This window comes from Oryzias latipes, chromosome 24 (genome assembly GCF_053564925.1).
Source record: "Oryzias latipes strain Hd-rR chromosome 24, Olatipes_Hd-rR_3.1".
Taxonomy (NCBI): Eukaryota; Metazoa; Chordata; class Actinopteri; order Beloniformes; family Adrianichthyidae; genus Oryzias; species Oryzias latipes.
The window spans coordinates 18,790,023-18,806,138 of NC_136260.1; the positions used below are offsets into that span (position 1 = coordinate 18,790,023).

The 16,116-nt window shown below is 39.4% G+C and overlaps 1 protein-coding gene across 1 annotated transcript in view; it reads left to right on the forward strand.

The window, feature by feature from the left end:
• Nucleotides 1-147: 147 nt before the first annotated feature.
• ezrb (ezrin b) overlaps nt 148-16,116 on the forward strand; it is a 28,314-nt gene continuing 12,345 nt past the window's right edge. Inside the window, exons 1-4 of the mRNA XM_023953026.2 lie at nt 148-422; nt 4,957-5,040; nt 13,980-14,075; nt 15,324-15,598. Of these exons, the coding sequence (XP_023808794.1) occupies nt 411-422; nt 4,957-5,040; nt 13,980-14,075; nt 15,324-15,598 (467 nt within the window). The 5' untranslated portion in view covers nt 148-410. The remainder of the gene's footprint in view (nt 423-4,956; nt 5,041-13,979; nt 14,076-15,323; nt 15,599-16,116) is intronic.

Here is a 16,116-nt window from a genome sequence, read left to right on the forward strand (position 1 = left end):
ATAGGCTCATCCATTGTTAACAAACAATCAAAACAACAAAAAATAATGCTTGATTGAAGAAATACCACGATGATAAAAAACCAAACAAAAATATGGGCGTGATTGGAGAAGGTTGCTTTCTTTTGTGTTGCATGCTTTTATTTTGAAGGCAGCAGCGCGCATGTCAGCTTGCCGGCTGTTGGAGGTGATTCATCCCGGTGACTGTCGTCCGCAGGAGTGGCCTGCGTCCTCAGCCTTTAAGTCAGAGTGAAAAGTTGAAAACTCGTTTCTCTGCTTTTCTCTGATCTCATTTACAGACGCAGCGAGAGGCGCTGTCACAAGGAGCAAAGCTTTATTTATTTTATTTCCTTTTAGAGGACTCTTTCGATCAACCCAATTCCTGCTGTTTATCCCGGGAGAAGAGCAGCAACATGCCGAAAGCGGTAAGTCACTCTGCTGTTTGAGGAATTCCTGCTTTAGGAGGAGAAAAGTTGCGGAGAGCGCACAGGTGGCGTTCGTAAAGCCGGCGCGCGTAGCCGCTTTGAGGTCACCCTAATTGAGACGTCATTCCATTTTTACGCACAAAAACCTCATAAATCTGTTAAAGGAGATGCTGGTGTCAGACTGATGCTGCCTCACTGAGGGTTTTTCTTTTAGATTGAGGAGGGAGGCGGTAACTGTTGTTTCCCTTTGGTAACTTAATGTTCTCAGGAATTCATATGAATATTATTGAAATATGTATTAAAAAAAAGGAAATTTGGGGGGGTCAAAGTTGAATCCCATTCATCCAACTTCAGCCTGGGGGAGCATCACTTTCCCCTAATATCTCCAGAAAGGATTTGTTTGATATGACGTTACAAAGGAGGCCAGTTGTTATCAGTCATCCTCTGTGGTGCACATCACAACCAAGTGTGTTGTTTTTAAATGGGAGGATGCACCGGTTTAACTGCAATGTCCTTTTTCCCTTTTTGTTGCTGTATAAAATCGTGTCATAAATATATGCATATATGTTTGTTTGAGGAGGCTGTGCCTTCAGCTCCTCCTGACTCACAGTTTGCCCCACCCCGGCCATTGCATTCTGAACAGTCACACATGTCTTTCCCTCAGCTCCCTGCCTGGAAATTTCTGGTTCCGTGCTCACATTTAAGTGTCAGATGGAAAATATGATGGGGATTTCTTTGGACGTGACTTGAACTGACCCTCGTTTATTAATTTAATATACAGTCTGGGCCTGCACATTACAGGTGGACTTAAATATTACAGTTGCAATGAAAAAATAGCAGAAGTGCTTCACGCTGGTCCATGTGGTGATCATCACAGCGGCGGTCAGGACCATAAAGGCTGCCGTTGCTGTGTTTAGAGAGGCATTGGGGTTGTCAGGAGCCTTGCTGTGGAAATGACACCATCCTCATCTGATGGCAAAACAACATTGTTAGGCATGAAAGAAACACTGGGTGTTTATAAGGACAAAGGAGCTGTGACATGCATTTTTTATTTATATAATTTTTAGATTAGATCTGTTATGTTTTTCTGTCAGGAAAAATGAATCTTTTTAATACTGTTTCACTGTTGTGGTAGTCTTTAGTAAAATCTGAAATTACATAAAGTTCGAGATGTTTTAAAGCCAAACACATACAGGTTTTAGTTGGATTTACAAAAAAATTAGTTTTGATATAGATTCTAATTCCATTAGTCAAGTTAAGTTGGAGGCTAAAATGTTTAACATTTAGTTATAAAACCAACAGTAACTGTAACTAGAGATGCTAAATAAAAGGTGCCTGCAGAACCACCATGAAAGGTTTGTGTGTGGTACCCTCTTCAGTACGACTCAGCCACATTCCACGTCCTTTTGTCCTCTTCTTCAACAGCTGCCCTTATCTAGCATGCAGACATATTTCAAACAAAGGTCAGCCTCTATTCTTGGCCATTCTTCACTCCTATATTGTGTTTGAGTCAGTTTTGATCTGAACACAATATAAGAGTTAATGTTGGTTTTGCAAACTAAAAAATGAAAACTAACAGTATTTTGCTATTACAGCTCCGATGTTTGGTTTGTATTTGTGTGTGTCTATTGTAAAGCTTGTCTATTTATAACATTATGCCTCATATTGGATTGATTTGAATGACATAACACTGTTAGGATCTCTGTGCTGTGTCTCGGCTCATGACAAAAACCACACAAGGTGTGGTCAACATCAGCATGGGCGTTTTCTTTTTCGGTGCGATTCTATTAATGGTACTTCTCTTTTTAATATGTGATGACTGGGTCAAATGAGCCCCCCCTAGAGATGATTACAAAATCATCACATGCCTCTGAACCCTGTGTGTTCAAATTTTACATCCGTAGAACTTGCATACAGCAGCTTCTTTGTTTTTATGACCTTCTTGCGCTCTAGTGACTTTACTGGGATATCCATGGCGACTCCCATTGTTACTGGTTCTTGTAAAGCATTTGAGCTATGCAGAGGGCAGAATGCTGGATGGTTATCAATGAAAAACGCAAAGGTGTAGCGCAGCTTATCCAGACTTCATAATGAACCAAAATCAGCATAATCATTAAAAGATGATTGACTTCCAGATAGTCATCTTTTATTGATTATTCTGTTTTAGCCATTAAAAAAAAAACTGTCATTTTCTATGACATTTTCTGCAGAGCAGCAGTTGCTCATTAGAAATCTGCCTCAGAGTTGTGTGCGGAACTGCTAGCGTCGAGTAAGCCTACCCCACTTCCCATCACCAATCTGTTTAAACGCTTGCACCGCATGGCTCTATACTGTCAGAATTATTAGATTTATGATGGATGAAAACTATCAGCCATTAAGGCTAAAACTGTCGTTTTCAGTCATTATAACTTTTCATATATATAGTCATAGGGTTTGTCAGTTTAGGATAGGGGTGTTCAAACGTTTTGCAAAGAGGGCCAGACTTGGTAAGGTGGAAATGTCAACCATTCGGCTTGACGTTCTATTAACTAATGACATTAAATTTAGTTTTCACAGCGTTCAACCTAGCATTTCACCGTTAACCACAGTCAAGAAATACACACAGAGCTTTTATAAAATGCTGTGGGCTGCATAATATTATAAAGAATGTTTAATGTTGGAGGAAAAAAGACATTAAAATACAAAAAGACTTGAATTCTTTGACGTCTTTAAAGAATTTGAGAACCAACTAAAAAAATTGAGCAAAATTTGCAATTTTGTTTAAAGAAAAAAGAGAAGTGCACCTCCTTCAGTGTATTTGGAAAATTGTTGCTTGATTGTAAAAATAAAAAATGAGGAAGTTTAATTTTCTAATTTGGTGACCAAATTTATTGTAAAAATCCTAAAAAGATTTCTTGAAAAGAAGTTAAAATTGTGGTTTAGATGGGAAAGCTCCAATCAGATCCATCTTACAGCAGTTGTTCACTTTCATGTTTAGATTTTCATAGACAATATGCCCAGATATTCCCAGCTTCTGTTATCAATGCTCTTCTCAGATCTGCTTCATGCTTTTATTTTAGTGTTGGGCAGGTATTTAGACGCTTCATGGAAACTCCTGTTTTTTCCTGTGACCAAAGCTACTCATAGTGGAACTTTGAGTCCAGTGGGTTTCCTTCCTTGTGGTTCACAATCACTTCGATGTAGATCAGATGTCAATCACACCGTGGATTCTGTGTGCCTTCCTTTGAGCTGCACATTTGCATAGTCCTTTCTCAGCATTAAGAACAGTTTTATGTCAAGTCTGCATCTGTTGCAATGTGATTTGGTAAAAAAAGAATTGATGAAAGAAAAAGTTTTTTTTTAAATCTGGCTTCATAGGATGCAGACGATGGAAAAGAGCTGTCAACGCTCTGCAGCTGAAAGAGTAGCTTGTTTAGTGTAAAAAGTAAAAGCCCTTCCTCTTCTTCCTCCTCCTCCTCCCTTTTGACAGATTTACTCCAAGCTGTTTACTTGGTTGGGTGACTGCATAAGTTGAAATCTGGCACACATTTGCACATTTAAAAGAAAATCAAATAATAAAGTAGATCTGATTTTTAATCATAGAGTTTTTAACATTTGTTGGGTTTAGCTGTTATTTATTAAAAAAGAAAAGTCAAACTCATCCACTGTATGACCAGTGGATGAGTTTTTTTTTCCACCCAATGCAACGGTTGAATTGCTGTCTCTGCTGGATTTACCTCTGCCAGTTAGTTACTCAGCTGTTTTGGCTTCATGGGAAACGGTGTTGCACGGCCTGAGTCACCAGATCCAGACGCCCGGTTTTCATTGAGCGCCATTGAATTTATTCACCGCCGAGGCTTGGCTCACAAAGGAGTGGAGATGGAAGATGTAACTGGAGGCTTCTGTTTGCGGGGTTTCTCTCGTCACTCTGTGTCCGCTGGCCGCTTTGTATCATTTTCACTCTGCATTAATTAGCCCAGTCAGTTCTCGGAGGATCTAAGCGTGTCGGTTGGAAGCCTCCGCAGATGCCAGAGGCGGCTAACATCCTCTCCACAAAAAAGCATAGAGATGAGGATTACCTAAAAGCAGTTTGTGCTTTGGTTCATGGCCTTTTAGTTCAATATAAATGGTGTTTACTGATAATTATTTAACCTGGCAGCTGTGATATCTGCTTAGCATGAAATCACCTGAAATAACCTAATATTTACCATTAAAAGTTTGGGCTATTTTTGTGACTAAAACAGTGTCATCTATAATGAAAGAGATTTTTCTTTTACTAAAATCTGTTTTTTTTTATGCTTTTAGCAAAACATTGAAGCCTCCATGCAGATCTGAGTTTTCCTCAATGAGCGTGCCTGTCTGTAGAAAGCAGAGCCTCGTCTGTTTACTCTGCAAATACTGCCCCCACCAAACCAGCATATGCACCCCCCCCCCCCCTCATCCAAGCAATGAGTTCTGTTCTTCTCTGTATTTGCTTTCACCTGGAAGAAACACTGTCTTTCTGTGAAAAGTGTACTGACTTCCAACACTATGCGTTCTTTTCTTTTATGTGTAGGTCAACGTTCGCGTCACCACCATGGACGCTGAGCTGGAGTTTGCCATCCAGCCTAGCACCACCGGCAAGCAGCTGTTTGAGCAGGTAAGAGTTTGTGCAATCTTTTTTAACTTATCACAACGCATTTGCCAATACACATATATAAAAAAAAAAAACTGTGATTAAAGACCATCGAAAGTGTTCTGATGACGTCTAAAGATGGTCGGGTCCTTAGAGATCTTGTGCATTTCTAATGGTTTGTGCATATTTATATCAAAAGCGCTATACAAGTAGACATCATATTTAGGAGTTCATAAAACAAACATGAAGTAGTCACATCAAAAGTTTCTTACTGGGCTGGAAATCACTGCTGGAAAACGGAATCCCTTCATTTTTAACCCAAAAGTTCACAATTCAATTCGTTATTCAACATGATTTAAGTAAACATGAAAAGTTTGTTTTTTTCTAATTTAAATCCAAAGCGAATATTTTTGGTTTAACAATTTAAACTAAGCATAGACAGAACTTTTAAAATATCATTGAGTAGTTGCATTGAACAACCACTCCGATTATCTTTTGATCTATTTTCAAAGTGTTCCCAGCGATCTTTCAACTATGACTTTGCCCTTTTTAGACAAAATCAAAAACTTGTGTCGTTTTCTAGGACATAGTTTCTGCAGAGCGACAGAATTTACTTCAGAGTTGTTGACCGGACTGTTGGCGTGGAGTAAGCCCGCCCCCACTTCCTGTCACCCACCTGTGACGTTTTTCCGCTAGCTTATGGCCCTTCACACCCCCAACCTAACAGTACCGGTGCAACAAAAATGGCAAGAAATATTATCCGTACAGTTTTGAGCCAGATTCCAGCTCAGACGAGGAAAACAAAGACATACATAGATCTATTCGTCTGCAGGTAGATGCATCAGAATGGAACGGGGCAGGCAGCTTGTGGCCCACATAGCATATTACATCACACCTACCTCTTTAAACTGCATATTCTCGTCTGCTCCTGATTCAGAATGATTTGAATAAAGAAATACTTAAAACTGCAATTTTTCTTAGCTTAATTTTCTTTACCATATTTCTTCTATCATGATAAATAACACAATTTTCATCGTTGTGGGGCCTTAGGGAAGCAGTTTCTTCCTGAAAAAGCAACAATCTCATACTCTGGGCTTCCGTGTGACACTTGTGCTGCTGTGACCCAGTAAAACTGTAGCCTATAAGCATCAATTATTTTGGCAAATTAATTACATTTTTATTCATCCATTTTCTGCATTGCATTTATTCAATTCTAACAATCTACTGGAAAGATTTCTGTCATTAAGCTGCACAAACAGACCTTCATCCACACATACAGTTCCAAAGGGCTTTCAGAAGTGTATGTGGGAGTAAGCAGTGGTGCCCAGAGAAAACCCAAACATAGAGAACAGGGCTCGACATAGCCATTTGTCCGCTGGCCCGGTCCTGTTTTTCGAGCAGTGCGGACCACAAGACTTTACTTTTCACTTGCCCGCTCGGGCCACTAAAATATCTAACGGTTTATATATTCTTCACCTTTTTCAATAAAGTAAATTTTGCGAAAACGTGTAGATTTACCTCGTCTTCATAATTTAGTTTTTCTGCTAGTCCTGTGTTCAGACTTCAAGGGTTTCTATGGGAAACCTTTGATCACTTCTCCTTCTCTCCCGCCTGCGCGCGCGCGGCTTTCACTGCCGAGCACCACGCGGCACGCGCTCACTACTTTTTTTTTTTCAAACTTTATTGAATGTAACAATTCAATACAAAACAATGTTAAACAGCAACAACGAAGGCACAAGCCAGTGGGTTATTATTACATTTGATTATAAATCCGACACCGTCACTGAAGAGAGACTGAAGCATGTCAGAGATGTGGAAGACATGGCAGGAATAGAAAGGAATATGTTGGATGGAGTAGTGGGTATAATTAGTAGTATGGACAGCAAGATATTTAATGAATGCATTGAAGATGAAACTGTATCCACTAAGCTTTAAGCTGAATGTCAAAGAATCAAAGGCAACTCCAAATACCTGAATCTCAGACTCAAATGCAGTAGAATGTTAAACTACTTAATTTTGTTTTTCTTTACAACACTGTAAGCAGTAAGTATTTCTAGTTAGCTGAATGATCTCAGTTAGACCTGCACAATATGAGGAAAACTCGCGATATGCGATATCAGAGATTAAAATTGCGATAACGATATAATTTGCGGTATATAAACAAACAGCAAAATAACCAAATAACCATTCCCAGTTTAAAAATTATACTCCAAATGACCCTCGTTGACATAGGTTACAAACATCTAACATAACAGGGCTTCATCTGATTGGTCAACAATGTGAAGGCGTCCATCCGATTGGTCAAATGCATTGAGGGATTTATTTGATTCGTTAAATGGTTCAAGCTGCCATTAGATTGTTTTAACACATTTAAGGTTTATGATTTATTGCGCTATTTGCCGTTAGAAGCACCATGAAAACTTCTGAACTAGTGTTTCCTACTTCACTGCAGTGCTCTCTTCAAAACATCTGAAACAGACTAGAGCAGATTTAAGTTTGATATGCTCTATTTTCAGTCATTGAAAAGTGTAGAAATAAGTGATGTCACCAGAATGCACCAAATTGCACCATATTAAAAGTTTCCGGGGGGGCATACCCCCGGACCCCCCTAAAGTTGCAAGCACCTGCGGAGCGGCGGGTCCCGCTATGCGCGGTGTCGGGCCAGTAACTTTCAGGCAGGGCCAGTAAGTTTCAAAAACTACTGGCCCTGTGGGCCAGTGCAAATTTCTGGGCTATGTCAACCCCTGGAGAACATGCAAATGTCCCAAAGAACGACCTAAGTTGGCATCTCTGGTACTTTTGAGACCAAAAATCAACCACTTTTGTTAAAAGTGATGCCTCTGAACATGTATTTACCCCAATTAATTGATCTATTTTTATGCATCTGAATGACTCTGGACATAAATGGTAGTTTCTTGTGTTTCCAAAACTCCCTGTTAGATTTCACCTGTTGAAAAGATTGTTTGCTGCTAAGCGTGGACTGTAGTCCAACCCCACCGCTGGTTGTTTTTCTTCGTGAACGTTTTTTATGTTTCAGGAATCGTCAGTGTTTATTTTTAAAAATATTCGTAGCACATGTTTGATTTGCGTATTACTCTAAAATAAAAAATACAAACTTGTATTGGTAGGCAGATCTAGAAAATTGTTTTTCAACTTTTAGGGAATTTTGAGAGAATTTGATGATTTCTTGATTTTTCTGGTTCTGCTTTATTTAAACGCTGGAAGAATATGTTTCTAACTTTTTGACAATGGTAAATCTAAGGGAAACGTTTCTGCTCATTTCCATTTATTTACATACAACACAGGAAATTCTAATATTTATTGGAACAGTTTTTTTTTTTTTATCAGCCTATCAGTTTGTGGATCCGTGTTTGTGATTGTTTTGGTATTTATCAAGCTGAGGGTTTACTACTGTTGATGATGTAATTAAAGTTTATGACTGGTTTGCTGGGCTGAGCCGACATATTTTTTATTTTTACACATTTTTTTTATGTACTGGTTGTTGATCACTGGAGTCAATGCCATTACTTTGTATTCTTTCATTGAACAGGTTACCATTTGTGACCATAAGGATGTTGAGGGTGCAACATCCTGTTACTATTAATGATCCCTTTCTGGGACAATTCATTGTGTTTTCCTTTGGTTGGACATTATTGTGAAGCTCGAGACCCAAATGTAGAAGACGGGTCATTGGAAAGAGATCCTGGTTGCTTTCATTACAGCACCGGGACAGGAAAGGTATTGTTTCGGGTACTTCCTGAACAACCAGTTTTTCAGTGGTAACGGCAGTCACTGTGGCTGGGTGTTTGGGGGATTTACCCTCCGTCTCAGCTGTTCTGTTGGAAAGATTTTACCTCACAGATTAAGATCCTGTCATGATAAGATTAATGTTACTCCAAATAGAACAATATAAACAGTGACTTAAGTCAGTGCTTGTGACTGTGAGCTCCAGAAGACACTGACTGGTTCAAATACTTTGCACACAAATTTCATTAACAAGCCCATCCTATGACGTTCAGATACACCAGAGTTATTTACTTTTAACCTTTATTTGCCTTGAATAGATTTGCTTTCTTCTCTGAAGCTCAATTTAGTCTATTTCATATCCTGGAAGCTGTCAGCCTGTTTAAACAGGCACCTTGAAGGATGTTACTGACCTTTGAAGCTTTTTGTTACAAATGATTTGATCTCAGATGAAGCTTAAATGAAAGGGGGAAAAAGTTCTGTTAGTATTTTTGCTGTACTTTTTTTTTTAAATACAACAGAAATGGTTTGTAAAATGTTTATTTTTATTCTTATTGTTATTTGCTCTTTAATGTTTAGAGAATTTTTTTCCCTAGATAATCAGATTGTGGAATATCTCTTTACAGAGAAGTGATAACTCTAAAAAGACAACTACAGCAGTTTTTTCTAAAACAAAATGCAATAATTTAGCTGTGAGAACAGTTGACTATTGTCTTTTAACACAAAAAAAGTGTCATTCCATGTATAAATCTGCTTTTTACATTAAAGGCCATACAGAGTCCATTTGACCCCAAATTGTGGTTCTTATTTCACTGCAATCTCTAATCCGGCTTGTATTCTCCTGAATATAGAAAAGGTAAAGTTTTTTTTTTTTTTTTTGATTAACAGCATTTACGATGGCAAGAAAACTGCTTATACTAGGGAAAGAGAACAGCAGGGTATGTGCTGTCTGTATCGACACATAAATAAAAAGATAAGCAAAAAATGAAGAAGAATCATCAGAAAAAAGCAATTTTTCTGGTTGTGTTCACAAAACATGTGGAGCACATTATGACAAATGTGCTCCACGTGTTTTGTGCACACAACAGATGTGGAGAACTCTTACACATAGGTAATGGAACCATTGGAATAGGAAAAAAAAGCTTATAAACGAGGTTAGGCGCTAGCAACCAATCTTTGCCGCTCACCAAAAAAGCCATTTAGGATTAGTCAGCAAAACCAGGGGCTGATATTGAGCTTAACTCAAGGTTAAAATAAAAAATGTACTTACTTTCTTTTAAAGTATCACAGCAGTATGTCTTTATGAAATGTTATAGTCACCAAGTTTCATGCTGGTGTTGGGCACGGTGGTGGAAGGTTAATAGTTTGGGTTGGTTCTGCAGCAGCAGGTCTGGTTTAATACTGAGTTTACCATCAGTTTTCATTTAAAAAATACCCAAAATGCCTCCACACATGTTGCTCTGTCCCTCTTCAGGGAGGAGGCAGAAAATGGGTGACAAAAATAATAACCGGACAGGGTTAAAGTTGGCCACACAGCTGTTTATTTGGGTGACACAACATAAAAACTAAGGAAACTAACATGCGTGATAAAGCATCAGACCGTTAAGGATATTGTTGTTAATGTTGCTGCAAATCTGGACAGGGGGTTGCATCTTTATCAACTTTTAAATCAACTGTTAAATATCCAAAATCTTGTCTTTGATTTTCTTAAATTGAATTATTTTTTCCAAATCAGTGCGTTTTTAAACCATAATAAACAGATTGGAACCTGACATTTTACTTTTGTCTCCAAAACTTTCATTTTGATAAAATATTGGATAATAGAAAATATCTCTTATGCCTTAAAAAAGCTATTGCAGCACCAAGTTTAAACTCTTGTTGTGCTAGATGGAAGGTTGTTAGTTTTGTTGCCTAGTAGCAGTAACTGTGTCGTTGTTATGAGCTTCTGATCCTGACTCTTTAATTCCGTTTGAGTCACTGTTGTCAATAATCCCAGACTACAAAGAGTCCAGTGATGGTGATGAAATCAGCAAACTTGATTCAGAGAAGGAGGCAGGATTTGAACGTTCTGCAATGACCTGCTTGTACCCTGAAGGTTAAATGCCTTGTTTAGGACTGGATTAGTCAGCTTTTTTGTTTAAAAAGACAGAGATTTCACAATTTTCCTTGAAAAATGCTGTTTTCTGTTGGAGCTTGTTCATATTTGACATCTAATCACAGAGGACTTTTTGCATAAAAGTGTGCTGCATAGTTATTGGTTCTATTCTGGTCCATGTTTTTCAAATAAATGACTTTAGTTGTAAACCTATAGTTTAATTTCTGGTGCTTTAGGTTTATGGCATAAAGACATACTCTGTTCAGCAGGTTCTGTGGAAATGCTGAGAAACGGCAGCGTTCTCAGTGCGAGTGTGTGGTCTGCTGTGGCCTAAATGATCACAGCCTTACTCCCTGTCATGCGGCACTTTAAGGGAAACTCCTGCCACTCCCTTACGCACCCTTCTACAGTTTTACTTCCATGTGGCCTTCTTATGACTTCACTGTTTTTATTTTCTTATTTTCTACGGGTTAGAAATATATCTCAGATCAGAGGTTTTTGCTGGTTAAAAATGTCAGTCATCAGGATGAATTCTTATTTGCAGCTAAAAGTGCAACAAAGCTGGAAGCGGTTTGCCTTGAGCTGTATCTTTCATTCAGGTGCCAGAAGCACAAAATGTGAAAGCACAGATTCTCAGGAATAAAACTGAATGTTTAGAGACAGGAAACCTGCTGTTTGTGGCAGAACATTTAACAGATGTTCAACCAGCTTTTATTTCAAATTAACATCCTGTGCTTTTTGATTCCGTCACATTGAACATGTGATCTGTGACTTTCTCTTAGATTATTACCCCTCATTGCCCACCACCATTGTGGTGGTTAGTGCTTTCTCAGGGCTCGACTGGGTGAACCCCTCCCTTCCTCCCCTGAGGCACAGGAGTACTTTCGGTTGTTACAGCCCAGAGGATACAGTGACTAATGCTGTTTTAGCTCGGTAGCATTCCTCTCCCTCACCACAGGGCCCGAGCTTCTACAAGAATAATCTGAAGACTTGTTTTTTGCCGATTGTATTTTTATGGTTTTGATTTTTAAGATCCTTTCCGACCATCTTCATCTATTTTGAAAGCGTTCTCAACGGTCTTTTAATTATGGTTATGCCATTTTTAGCCAATATCCAAAGATTTGTCATTTTCTACAACAGAATTGTGAGCCCAGCCTTGCTTCCTGTCATCCATCAGTTTACATGCCCTTCCACTATCTAACAGCCCCTCACACCCCCAACCTAGCATTACCAGTGCAACAAAAATGGCGAGGAATATTGGAACTATCCAGCCGTACAGTTTTGAGGCAGATTCCAGCTCAGATGAGGCAAATAAAGACGTTCATTTCTCTGCAAGTGGATCCATCAGAATGGAGCAGAGCGTCCCGCCTATTATAGCTTCTACGTCACGGCAACAAGCCTTTTCCAAAAACATTTCCTTGTCTGCTTCTGATTCACAACGATTATATTTATAAAATTGCTGTGAATCATTGTATTCATATATATATAGATGTCCTCCATCATCGGAGAAATGTCACAGGAACATGTTAAAAACACCCAAAACACAAATTTCATCGAGCCTTTCATCCTAAAGTGACTCTAAAGTGTCTGGTGACCCAGAGTCAAGTTTCTGTAGTGTTGCTGCTAACATTTCAGCAAGTTTGCATATTTTTTAATCATTGTCAAGATACAGCACATGTCTGCAGAAAGACTCTAAGCTTAGATCAAGTTTGCTTGTGTGGAAAAGATATTTAGAAATTGTAATTTACAACTGAATTTTTTAAGGGCTATAATGTCCAAATTAAGTCCTGGCATATGTGGAGCTGCCCTCATGATGGCAGAGGGGAACTTATTACTCTAAAGTACTATTTTTATTCTTCTCCTGCCATCTGTTGCTGCTTAACCAAATAGTTTTTTAAGGGGTGTAATTAGTTGTGCTTCACTCTGATGTTCATTAAAGGGAACTGAACTAGTAGTTGGGTGAAGGCAACCAGCTGTGAAGTCTGTTTACTAAACCTGCGTCTGCACGTTTAGGACTAATCCTCTTCTGGGAAGTGCTGCAGCAGCTCTTCTTTAGTGAAGGAGCGGTGGATCAGTCCTCTGCGTCTCCTCCTCCTCCTCCTTCCCTTAAGTAAAAGCCCCCATGAAAGGACCGATTGTTTTCTGATGCCTTGTAAGTTTCTCTCCAGTTGAGATGCAGTGCTCTCTCATTTCAGGTTACCTTTAGTTCTTGTTGCACCAGAGAGTGCCTGAATCCGATCCATTTATCTTGGCCCCCACAGTTAGGCTCTGCCCCGTATTCTGAACCAACCACCAAGCTTGGGGGGGTTAATTTTAGCCTTTCCTGGAGCTTATCGTTTGGAGCAGGCCTGGCTGGAGCACCGGCATGTTGACTCAGTTAGCACCTGACCTGGTCACAGGGTGGGGAATGTAGCAGAGATGCACTCAAGTAGGAGCTGGGAGAGACTCATTTCATGTCCCTAAAAGGAAAATCACATTTTCCTACTTTGCGGAAAACTCCTCTGCTCTGCGTAAGGGAACTCTTGACGGGAACTCCAGCAGCAGAAAGGAGGATTTCTGACTATTGTACTAAAACTTTCCCCTCTTTTTGTAATCAAAGCGGTGATCTTTAAATGGTCCTGTGAGGTTTATAAATTGTTTTCAAGTAAAACTTCCAGAAAAATTGATGATAATGAGCTTCAGCATGAAAATAGAAACAGCAGGAGCCTCACCCCGCCTGTCTCCGACTTTCACCGCGTCTTCCTGCAGTCTGGATGCCAGTCATGCAAGAACTCCCTCATTATACATTATCACCCCCCGCCTTCACTTCTGAAACAATAGACTCACATTGTCGGAGCCTTTTGGAGCTGCTGCAGCTGTAAGCAAAGACATAAAAAGATTTGAAATATAGGATGTTTTTCCCTTGTTAGGTAAATAAAGCTGCCAGTGGAACCAGTAGAATTTGTCTTGGTGAGATGTCTTCAAATAGGTTGTGATGTCCTGCCCTTTTTAAGAGTAGATGAAGTCCTAAAAGACTATTCAAACATGTAGTTATTGGGTTAGATAAGCCAATTCCTCTCTAAAAGTTTCATACTGCGCCACATAATTTAATAAGAAGTGCACACTTTTCTTTTTCACTTTGCAGGTGGTGAAAACTGTTGGTTTAAGGGAAATCTGGTACTTTGGGCTGCAGTACGTGGACACCAAAGGATACAGCACCTGGCTAAAGCTGGAGAAAAAAGTAAGAAACCTTTTAACGTCATGATCAGGAAGAATAAGTCGGCATTAGTTTGTAAAATACCTCCCAATGTTTCAGAAGTTTATTAGGTGCAACATTATGAATGTTTACTCTTTAAACGTTGGTGCATATTTCCTGCTCATTTCATGAATGCGCATACAGAGTTCATGTTTGTCCTCAGAAAACCGAGAGTGATAAAGACTGTCTCGATTTCAAGGAACTCCTTAATCAGAGATCTTATTTGACTTGAAGTCGATGAGTAGCTACAGCATTGGTGTGCGTCTATTTTATTTTATTTTTTTGCATTTCCAGTATAGCAGCTGGTTTAAAGGACTCATATTATGAGCTGATGGCAGAACTTGTTGAACCCCTGCTTGATTCTCCTAAATTATGCAAATATTTTAGCAATTGAAACAACGAGTGTGAAGGTAGGGACACTGGGCATGTGACACGCATTCTTTAGTCCATGCTGTTAGTCCATGGTATTCACGGTGGACGCACAGGGAGGGCCTTTTTCTTCTTCTGTTCTACTGTTTACTAGTGCTTTTCTGCCGCCTACAGTTGGAAAAGCTCAATACGAAAACTCAAATCTCACAAATCATGCTCCTGACTTTTTCTTTCACAGCTCTATTCCGACATATGAAAGAAATTCCCTCCTTTTTATGTGGAGCCCAAAAACTGTCTTAGAAACTTGCGTAGCTACGTGTGAACAGGAGGGTTTTCAGCACGGAATCCAGAAACACGTTTATTCGCACTAGCATAGACATATCTTTGGAAGTAGCTGCTTGATGGGTGTTGCCGAGGGCGATGTGAGCTTGGCTTTATGCTTGGCGCGCTAAGATTGTGTGCCGATATGGTGTTGCTCATAAGCTCATACTTGACCCAAAATATTCCTAATTGACCTAAATTCAAAATGCCTGGTTCTGTATTCTAACTGGAATCTGTTAAAATAGTTAATTGTTCTAAAGTTGATCATAATTATTTTAAATATTTCCAAATATGCGTCTCTTTTTCTCAAGGTCTCAGTATCGTGTGTTTACATGAGCATAAGTAACCAGGCTATTGGCTTTCTGTTATGTAAACTGAAGACCTGGTTTCTGTAAACCAGGTCTTCAGGATTAGCAAACCTGGGTAGATTTCTCTCAGGGAAATTAGCTTTGAAGATGAAAGGAAAAATGCATGCATGATGATATGGTTTCTAACTTCCACCTGTAAGCCGATTTCTCTAATACTGTAATACATTCTTTACAGGTGACGGCACAAGAAATTAAAAAGGAGAACCCGCTTCAGTTTAGGTTTCTTGCAAAGTTCTTCCCAGAGGATGTTGCCGAGGAGCTGATCCAGGACATCACGCAGAAGCTCTTCTTCATGCAGGTGAAGGAGACCATCCTCTCCGATGAGGTCTACTGTCCCCCAGAGACAGCCGTGCTGCTGGCGTCCTACTCCGTTCAGGCCAGGTTCGGAGACTACGACAAAAGTATCCATCAGACTGGATATCTTCTGTCAGAACGCCTGCTGCCTCAGAGGTAGGAGGGGTTGGCGAGCTTCCAACCAGAAATTGACTTTGATAAGCTTGTTTAGTTTAAGAATTTGAGATGAAATACTTTCTTTGTGAGTTTTTATGTTTTTTTTTTTAGGCTCAAATGAATTCTAGGTGGCTTAATATAAATTGGATTTTTTGGCTTTTTGACAATTCGTATGAAAATCCTGATTGGATGAAAATTATTGGCATCAAAACATGAGTAAAATCAAAGTTTGTTTCCAGGGATATTAACAGCACATCGATCATGTTATGATGATTTCACCCTTGTGCTATCTTAGATGACCCCACCCTTACATTGACATGTTATTCCTACCATGACAAAGGTGAATAAAGGTGGAAAGATTTCATGTAATCCATGGACACCAAATCATTTAAGAAAAAAAGGTTCAGCCCACTGTCTAGTGCGGGGGTGTCAAACTCATTTTCACTGAGGGCCACATCAGCATAGTGGTTGTCCTCAAAGGGCCAGATATAACTGAAAAATAAATGTAACTACTCCTT